This window comes from Arachis duranensis, chromosome 9 (genome assembly GCF_000817695.3).
Source record: "Arachis duranensis cultivar V14167 chromosome 9, aradu.V14167.gnm2.J7QH, whole genome shotgun sequence".
NCBI classification, from domain to species: Eukaryota; Viridiplantae; Streptophyta; class Magnoliopsida; order Fabales; family Fabaceae; genus Arachis; species Arachis duranensis.
Window position 1 is genome coordinate 108878757 of NC_029780.3, and position 10494 is coordinate 108889250.

Below are 10494 nucleotides of genomic sequence, written 5' to 3' on the forward strand. Positions count from 1 at the left end.
TATATAATATCTTATCATAAGTTGTTGTTTTTGTTGCTAAATCTTCTATTATTTGGTTTTCTATTGATGTCATATAATCTCTTATAGTTCCTTTAGTATGAAATCCTATGTAATTCCAAATATCTCTTCCAGACAATTCACTAAGCTTTGGATTAGTAAAAGCTTCTAATAAAAAGGAATTCAACCAATTTTCGAAAAAAAATTTTCATTCTTTTTACAGTCTAAATCAAGCATTCTTTCTCCTTCCATTTCCTGGATTTTAGGAACGTACTTTGATGGTATTTTTGTATATTTTGAATCTTTATTTATAAACCCTTTTTTAAAAGCATAATTATCAAAATCTGTTTCCCATTTATATTGAGATTGGTTATCTTTAGATGTTCCAGCTTCATTTTTTACTTGTATTGGAATTGCTGGTTCTTCGTCACTTGAATAATCTAGGATGTGTTCTTCATTTTCTATATTTTCAGAATTTACTAATTCTTCTTCTATTTGAAATCCTTGTTCCATAATATTATTTTCTTGAGCCATTTTTAATTGTTTAAAAAGCATTGTAACTTCTTCTAATTTTTCTTCAATATTCATAATTTTAGTGGTGGTTTTACTTTTAGATCTATTATGTTGATTATATTTTGAAATTTTTCTTCTTTGGGATTCTCTTTTTCTTTATTTCTTTGAAATTTTATGGATACTAATATTTCTTCAAGCATATCTACTATAGAATTTAATTGTGGATTAAAAGTATGATAAAGATGTGGGGAATCATTTCCATGGTAACATTTCTTAGAAATTCCGTATGAAAAATAAGTTTTTTCAGGTTTTTGAAGTCCTTCAATAAAATTTATAGTAAAATAAAGATTTTGAGAAAAATCATTTTGTATTGATTTTAAGAATTCGGTGTCATTACAGTTAACATTAGTTAAAATCATTAATTTTTGATCTATTAATTTTGATAACTTGATTATTTCTTCTCTTAAATCTTCTAATTTACTTTTTTTCCATCAGGTGACGCTTTTCTTTGTGAAGAGTTACGGTTTAAAGTGTGGCTTTAGAAAGTGTGGTGTAGACAAATCTTTAAATCTGTACCAACTTTTGCTCTGTATACTAAAATTCTCCTAATATAAATTGATTTGTGATGTGTATGGTTTTACTGACGGATAAATAATTTGATTTACTGTTGAGAGATCAATTTGAAACGTTTAGGATGTGTTTGGTTTGATTTTTATTTTTTATTGTTTTATTTTTAAAATTTGTGAGAAGAAATGAAAATAGATTAAATTTTATTAATTTTATTTTTAATTTCAGATGAATATTCACGTATAATTATTTTTATATAAAGTTAATAATTAAAAATTTTGATTTAATTATTATCTGATGATTCTTAAATATTAACTTTTACATAAAAATAATTACGCATAAATTTTAAATTTATTTTTTCTAGTACCAAATTAAATTAATGTTAACTTTTAACAAAGACTATTTTAACTATAAAAAATATTAAGAGACTATCATAATTTATTAATTTTAATTATTATTTACTCATTAATTTAACTTTTTTAATCTAATTATTTAACATACTTTATTTCAGACTTTTAAATATTAATAACTAATTAATAATAAAAAATAATAAATTTTGTTATTGCTCCCACTCATCTTTAACTATTATTTCTTTTTTCTTCTATAAATTGATTACGAAGTATCTAACATAGCCAATGCAAATAGCCACGGCAACTTCCTTCTTCTTCTCGTGTATGCATAAGTCTGAATCTCCTACCAATAATTAGAAAAAAGATGAATACTTCAAATCCTAACCTACACATATTGTTATTCCCTTTCCTAGCACATGGGCACATAATTCCTACCATTGACATGGCCAAATTATTTGCCACAAGAGGGGTTAAGTCCACCATAGTCACCACCCCACTCAACGCATCACTCATCTCCAAAGCCATAGAAAAATCAAAACCACACCATCACAAAGTGATCCAAATCCAAACCATTGAGTTCCCTTGTGAGGAAGCAGGTTTACCCAAGGGGTGTGAAAACATGGACTCAGTCCCTTCCCAAGATTTGTTCCTCGCGTTTTTTCATGCCACTAGTTTGTTGCAAAAACCCTTTGAAGAACTACTTCTTGAGCAACATCCACACTGTGTTATTGCTGATGCATTCTATTCTTGGGCAACAGATTCTGCTTCCAAGTTTGGGATCCCGAGGATTGTGTTCCACGGCACTTGTTTCTTCTCCTTGTGCGCTTCCGATTGCATGGGACTTTACGAGCCGCACAAGAATGTCTCGTCCGATTCGGATTCCTTCCTGGTTCCTCGCCTTCCCGGCGAGATTAAAATGACAAGGAAGGACGTGCCGGCTTTCATAACCAACAAGGAGAACAGCACGGAGTTTGTCAAGCTCTTGGAAGATGCAAAGGAAGCACAGGCCAGGAGTTATGGTGTTGTTGTCAATAGCTTCTACGAACTCGAGAATGTGTACGCAGATTTCTACAAGAACGAATTCGGGAGAAAAGCATGGCCTATAGGCCCTGTTTCTCTCTGTAACAAGGACACAGGAGAGAAGGCAAACCGGGCAAAAGAAACTACAATTGATGAGTTTGAGTGCTTAAAGTGGCTTGACACAAAGAAACCAAATTCAGTTGTTTATGTTAGCTTTGGAAGTTTAATAAGCATGCCAGATTCTCAGCTTAGAGAAATTGCATTGAGTCTTGAGACCTCAGGCCAACATTTCATTTGGTTGGTGAAGAAAAACGAGAAAGACGGGGCGGAATGGCTACCGGAAGGGTTCGAGAAGATAATGGAAGGTAAGGGACTAATTATAAGAGGTTGGGCGCCTCAAATCTTGATTCTTGAGCACCAAGCGGTCGGAGCATTTGTGACGCATTGTGGTTGGAATTCGACGTTGGAAGCGGTGGCTGCAGGGGTGCCGATGATCACTTGGCCTATTGTCGCCGAGCAATTTTTTAACGAGAAGTTGGTGACCGAGGTTCTTGAAATTGGAGTGCCTGTGGAAGCTGTGAAAGGGGTTAGGTTGGAGGGTGAATGTGTTGGATGCGATGCATTGGAGAAAGCTTTGAAGAGAGTAATGATTGGGGAGGAAGCAGAGGAAATGAGGAACAAAGTGAAGGTTCTTGCTCAGTTGGCAAAGCAGGCTGTGGAAGAAAATGGATCCTCTTACTTAGCTTTCAATGCTTTAATTCAAGAGTTGGTTTCACTTTCTCTCTCAAGGTGAATTTAAAAATAACAAGCTAAAGGTTAAGGTACTCCATAATAGTTAAATAATTTAAGAGTAAAGTATGTTCGTTTGTTCTTAAGTTTCAATCGTCCTATTAAGTTTCAAACGTTTTAAAATTGGCTCAATATTTTTCTACTGTTAACGATTCGTTAATAGAATTGATGGCGGGACAAAATTGAGATGATTTTGAAACGTTAAGAGTTCAAACAGAATAAAAACGTTGAAGACAAAAATGATACATAGAAATCAATTTTAATTTTATCATTCAATAATATTAATTTTTTACTGAATATAATATTCAATTATTTTTTAATCACATCTAAATAAATTACACTTAATCACACTACTTTCATTCTAAATAAAATTTTTTATATTTTTATATTAACTTATAATTTTGAGTGTAAAATTATAAAAAAAATAAATTTATTTAAAATGAAAGTAATGTGATTAAGTGTAATTTACTTAGATGTGATTAAAAAATAATTGAATATTATGTACAGTAAAAAATTGATATTATTAAAGGATAAAATTAAAATTTATTTTTATATATCATTTTTGTCCCCAATGTTTTCGTTCTATTTAAGTTCCTAAGATTTCAAAATCGTCTCAATTTTGTCCCGCCGTCAATTTCGTTAACGGATCTCTAACGACAAGACAACATTGAGTCAATTTTAAAATGTTAGGAACTTAAATAAAATGATTGAAACGTTAGGGACAGGCCCAAGTTGAGAGTGTTCAGAATTCAGATAAAATATATTCTATTATTCTTGCGACCAAAGAAAAAAAATTCAATTAATTCCAAATAAAGTATTGGAAACATTTTAAGTACACTGGAGTTATTTTAACCGTTGATTTCAATTAATATATATTATATATATTTTTTATAATTTAGATCAACAGTTAAAACAATTGGAGCAAAACAATTGGAGCACTGGTACTCTCGGTGCACTTGAAATGTTTCCTAAAGTATTTGCGAATCCTACGCTTTCCTTTAACTTCACTGTCAACAACAAAAAAGAATGGCTATTCACCAAGACACGTACGCGCACTAAAAACCTTTTCATAACCCGGCACTGTCTCTCTGTCTATATTCTACTAATCTTAGCACTCAGCGGCCAAAAGCATTGCAATCTAAGTTGAAATGTTCCTACTGCTTTTCGACAATATTTTTGCTTTTACGAGTAGGCTGCTATGAAGAGAACGTTGTCTAATTTGATACGAACTGTTAATAAATTATTAATTTGATACTATTATCAGTGGCGGAGCTTAGTTCAGACAAGGAGGCTATCAGTGGCGGAGCTTAGTTCAGAGAAGGAGGCTATGGTCCTCCCAAACTTTTTATAAAAAACTTAGTAGTATTTTTTTAAAAGATAAAAAATAGTTCAATTGACTTAAATATTTTACTATGACTTAAAGTATCTAATAAGTTCAATAAACAACACTCTCTCTATCTTTAAGTTCAAATATAAAAAGTTAGATATTTTTTATTTATGTAATTTAATATTATTTTATATTTTACTGTTGTTTTAATTTAATTTTTTATATGATAAAAAATATTAGATTATTCAATAAATATTGATATTATTATATTTGTATAAATTGATAAAAAAATTAAATAAATATTATAAATTTTAATATTTGTCTTTCTAACTTCTTTTTTACATATTTTACAAGATATATATTCAAATTTTTACATAAAATAATCATAAAAAAATCAAAGAATTGATAATTTTTTAAGAGGAAGGCTAATATTCAAGAAGGAGAACATATAACTTTTACAATATCAACACCTGTAGATAGTTCTTTTACTTTAATGAATCACGAAAAAAATGAGATACAACCTTTAAAAGTTCAAAGAGTTGCATCTGATGAGTTTGACCTTAATTCTTTGGAACGAGACCCTGAAAAACAGCTTCAAATTTGGCAATATCACCTAAATCAGAGAGATGAGATTAGATGAGCTTATCTTAAATGGGGTCCATATCAAAGGATAAAATTAGGCAACTACAGTACCACGAAAAGGATCCGCGCATTTGGAATCGAGAAAAATACTAGCGACTGGAGAGTGAATCCTTCACAATTTTTGTGGATAATCTACCAGCAGATATATTAAAGAAAGAGTTGTTCCATTTATTCAAATGGACAGGGAGGATAAATGACATATTTTTGGCACGTAAGGAGAAGAATGCAAGCATATACTTATTTGCGTTCATATGCTATACTACAAAAGGAGGGACATTGAAGGCAATAGCAGAGATGAACTGTATGAGATTGAGGAATAAGGAAATGTTTGTCAGAGAAGCTAAGTATCGGAGGAAATTAGAGGTAACAAAGAATAAAGGAGAGCATGTGATGGACAACAACATGGAAGGTGTAGGCAACAGGAGATATGGAGAAACAAGGAGGGATAAAGGTGGAAGACACTCTGAATGTGCAAAGAGGACGAAGAAAGTGCAGGACCCACATGGAAATGGATGGACGAAGAAAATAGAAGTTCCGGTGGCAAAAGAACATTTGGTCTGGCTGCAAAAGAGCATTATTGGGGGAATCACGACCGCCATTGATTTTACCAAATTGACAGAAAAAGTACGAAGTGAGTGGCTGCATGGAGTCCAAGTTCGAGAGCTGGGGGCGTACAAAGCTTTATTAACTTTTGAGAATTTGCTTGATGTAGAAGATGCACTCGAACATAGTAGGTGCAATTCTCTAAATATGTTCCATAGTGTATGGAGATGGGATGAGAACGAGCGAAGTGAAACTCGCAGGATATGGATGGAGTGCTTTGGCGTGCCGTTGCATGTTTGGTCGGCCGACACCTTCAGACTGATTGGAGAACAGTGGGGGAAAATGGTTAAGTGTGACATAGACACAGAATCGTGCAAGTCGTTCAGTGCGGGACAAATACAAATTGATACATGTATCTTTGATGTTATTAACGAATGGATTCACATAACAATAGGTACTAGTGGATTCGACATATCTGTTAAAGAAGTTGGTGGAGATAGGTATGGATAAAAATGTGTGACCAACATGGAATTCAAAGAAGGTAACAGTGGCGGGTTTGTCATGGATAGTGGGAACAACTATGCTCATGCGGTGACTAGGACTCCAAAGATGGTGGGGTGTGATGTGGCGGCGGAGACGGTGGTGCAGCTGATTCGAGAGGTGGAATGTGACGAGGGCAGAAAGGTAATTCAATTGGATGATTTGAATGAATGGAATAAGAAAAGTTTAATTCCAGAAACGGCTGCGCCAATAATGAGGGCGGTTACTAACGGAGCTGAATTCTTGGGATATCAATCATTTAGTGAGGGATCCAATTCTGAAAAAACGGTAACATGGTGTTATGGTGAGACAAGGCATGAGGGGCAGATTTGGTTGAAAGCAATTTAAATAAAAGGGGTGGTTATGATGTGAGGCCCAATTTATTGCTAAATAATAAAGAAAGGGACAATGTAATGGTGGGCCAAACCAAACGTAGCCCAGCTGAAGTGTTGAAAAATAAAAAGGGGAAGGAATCAATAATGGGCCAATCCCTATGGAACACATTTGATGAAAGGAATAAAAGGAGTAAAAGAACGGAAGTGTCTTGGGCTCAAAACCAACAAGGATCTTTAGCTAGGATAATGATGGGCAGCCAAGTGGAGCAGCGTTCTGGACCCGGTTACGAACCCGATCCGGTGGCTTGTAAAAATGGTGTTTCAGCAACGGGTGCTGCTGGCAGCTGCGCAACCAAACCCACAGGTGATGAATTAGTGGACGTCGAGGCTGATTATGTAGTGATCCGGGTTCCTAAAACATCATTGGTGAATGCAGTGAGTCTCTGTGCAATGGAGGGAGTTGTCGCCATAGACGACAGCCAAGCTACGCACGAAAATAAACATGCCGAGGGGCGAGTATCGGAGGATGGTGTTGCGACTGCACAAACAGGGAAGAGAGGTAACGTTGCGGTGGTCACTCATGGCGATTGCTTGGGTGGGGAACAAGGCACGACAAGGGGTGGTGAGCAAGAATCTAAAAACACAGTCAAAGGGGTGGATACCACTGATGAAGTAATTCACGGGGAGGCAGTTCAGGGTGAGAAAAGAACGCCAGAGTATCTGAGGAGTGATGATGTTCAGGGCTCGGTCTCAGAGGAGGAAAATTCAATAGTGGAAGAAACAGCGTTGGAGGCGGAAGGGAGCGTGAGGCACTTGGAGGACTCAGCAGGTTCACAGAAGGATGAAGACAGTGACTATGCTCAAGCAAAACAAAGAAATAGTTGGGAAGATGGTATGATAGAAAACAGAGCTGCGTGGGAACTGGCAGTAGAATCAGGAGCAGAATTGTACAATGAGGAAGAAGATATTATGGCAATCCTTCAAGCTCAAAATGAGGTGGTTGCAATGAAAAGAAAACAAGCAAAACAAAAAGAGAAAGCAAGGAGAAGTCTCCAAAGAACTGGAATAAGGTGTGTAAAAATATTTATAAATGATTTACTGTTCTTGGAATGTTAGGGGGTTAGGGGGTGTTGGAAAAATTAGTATGATGAAAAATTTGAAGAAAAAATATAATGTTAATCTATTAGGATTGATAGAGACAAAAAAGGAGGTTATTACAAATTTTGATGTCATGCAAATTCGGGGAAATAGTGCCGTAGGATGGGAATTCGTCGGATCGGAAGGGGCTTCTGGGGGATTGTTAATCATGTGGGATGAACTGATGTTTAGAAAAAATAATTGCTATAAAGGGGCAAGATGGCTGTGCATTGAAGGCGTTCTCCTGAAAAACAATTTTAACTGTGCATTTTGTTTGGTGTATGGTGCTCATGAAAGAGAGGAAAAGCTACTTGTGTGGGAAGAGTTGAGTTTTCTGTTAGGGTTATGTCAAGTACCGTTTTGCTTTATGGGAGATTTTAATGAGGTTGTTCAGGTGGAAGAAAGAAAAGGAGCTAGTATGTTAACAACATCAGCAGAAGAGTTTAAGAACTGGGTCCAGGAAATGGAGCTAGTAGACCTAGAACTGCATGATCGTAAATACACTTGGTTCCATGGTCAATCATGTAGCCGTATTGATAGAGTGCTAGTGAACTTGGAGTGGATTGAGGAGTTCCCTGAGACGCGACTTAGAGGAGGCCCAAGGGGTTTATCTGATCATTGCCCAATGATAATGGAGGATAGCAGGATGGGTGGGGGGCCAAGGCCGTTCCGAAGCTTAGATTCTTGGTTCACACATGACAATTTTCTCCGACTGGCGAAAGAGGAGTGGCGGGTTCTAGGAGATGCTCAGTTTACAGATAAGTTGAAGGCTTTGACTGTACCTTTGAGTAGATGGCATAAGCAACACTTTCGCAATGTTGATTTGCGGATAAAATAATTTGAGAATGAGATAAAAAAGATTGATGATATGGTTAGTAATGGAGTGTACGATGGTACATTAGAGGCAAGAAGAAAAGCCTTGGTTAGTTTCTGTAAAAAATAGTATGTCAGAAAGGAAGTCCATTGGAAACAGATGTCTAGGTCCCGACATGCGAAGTTGATGGATAAGAACACCAGGTACTTTCACCATGTTGCCTCTACAAGGAGGAGAAACAATCGTATTGAAGCTCTAGTGATAAACAGACGGTTAGTGAGGAATCATGCCAGAATAAAGATTGCAATAAAGGACTTTTACAAAAACTTGTATCATCAGGAAGCTTCCGCGCTGGTTGGTTTTCGTGATGGGTTGGTTAATCAGATACATGAAGACGAGGCGGCAGCGCTGGAGATAATGTCGTCGGTTGAAGAAATAAAGGAGGCAATGTGGGATTGTGGATCGTCTAAGGCACCAGGTAATGATGGTTACAACTTGAACTTCATCAAGAAGTGTTGGGGAGAGATTGGGTCGGAATTCACTGCAGCAGTGATGGACTTTTTTCGAACTGCGAAGCTACCAAGAGACTCTAATGTTACCTGGGTGGCTTTGGCTCCTAAGTTCGTTGGAGCAAAGGAGATAAAGGACTTTCGTCCAATCAGCATGGTAGGCTGTGTGTATAAGGTGATATCAAAGGTATTGGTACGAAGAATGAGGAGTGTAATGCCTGGATTAGTAGGAGAGACACAAACTGCTTTTGTGAAAGGGAGGAAGATACATGATGGAGCTTTGATTGCTTGTGAGACTGTGCAGTGGCTGAAGACGAGGAAGAAGAGCACAGCGATAATCAAGTTGGATTTTCAAAAAGCATATGACAGAGTCAAATGGAGTTTTGTGGATATCGTCCTTCAAAAGATGGGTTTTGGTACTAAATGGCAAAGCTGGGTCAATGAGTGTATTTGCTCGGCGTCTATGTCGATTCTAATAAATGGGTCGCCATCTAAATCCTTTAAGATGGAGCGAGGTTTAAGGCAAGGTGATCCGATCTTCCCTTTTCTCTTTGTACTTGTGGTGGATGTACTCCATAGGATGGTAGCTGAAGCTGTGAGGAATAGTAGGATTTCTCCATTGTTGGTCGGACGGGACAACATCGAATTGTCTCACTTACAGTTTGCGGATGACACCATATTGTTCTATCCACAGGATGAGGTTACTATCAGAAATTACAAGAGGCTTTTGCGGTGTTTTGAGGTGATGTCTGGTTTGAGTATTAATTTTGACAAATCCAGCTTAATTCCAATTAATTGTGATAGGGAGTGGTCACAAAGAATGTGTAGTTTATTAGGGTGTATGGAAGCATGCCTGCCTGTTAAATACCTTGGTGTTCCACTTGGAGCGAACCCAAGACTTGTCAAGACATGGAAACCAATTATAGATAAGGTGGAAGACAAACTCAGTTTGTGGAAAGCAAAAACGTTAAACAAAGCTGGTAAATTGGTGCTTATTAAATCAGGACTTAATAGTCTGCCAGTGTACTACCTGAGCTTGTACAAAATGCCAAAAGCTGTAGCAGAGAAGTTAATTTCACTGCAGAGGAGATTTTTGTGGAGCAACAAACATGGCAAGCATGGAATACCTTTAGTGAAATGGGAAATAGTACAAGCCCCGAAAAAGCTAGGAGGTTTGGGAGTGGGTGATGTAGTACTTCGAAATGTCGCACTGCTATTCAAATGGTGGTGGCGATTTTCTAAGAAAAATTGTCCATTATGGAAGAAGATTGTGTGCTCCTGTAATAACTTAAATCCTAATGTGTTGCTTTGTCATCAGTCTGTATTTTCTAAAGGGGGACCATGGAAGGATATTTGCCAGTTACAAATCAAAGAGCAGGAGGTGAGGGAGAAAATGATTCGGGGTTTATCT

At 36.5% G+C, this 10494-nt stretch overlaps 1 protein-coding gene across 1 annotated transcript; it reads left to right on the forward strand.

Moving 5' to 3' along the window:
- Nucleotides 1-1784: 1784 nt before the first annotated feature.
- LOC107466845 (UDP-glucose flavonoid 3-O-glucosyltransferase 7-like) lies at nt 1785-3312 on the forward strand. The gene has a single exon (XM_016085854.3). It carries the CDS (start codon nt 1792-1794, stop codon nt 3238-3240), a length of 1449 nt encoding a protein of 482 aa, XP_015941340.1. The 5' UTR covers nt 1785-1791; the 3' UTR covers nt 3241-3312.
- Nucleotides 3313-10494: the final 7182 nt, after the last annotated feature.

Bases quoted from the DNA above. Each gene is read 5' to 3' on its own strand.
- LOC107466845 (XM_016085854.3), top strand. From the start codon at position 1,792: ATGAATACTTCAAATCCTAACCTACACATATTGTTATTCCCTTTCCTA.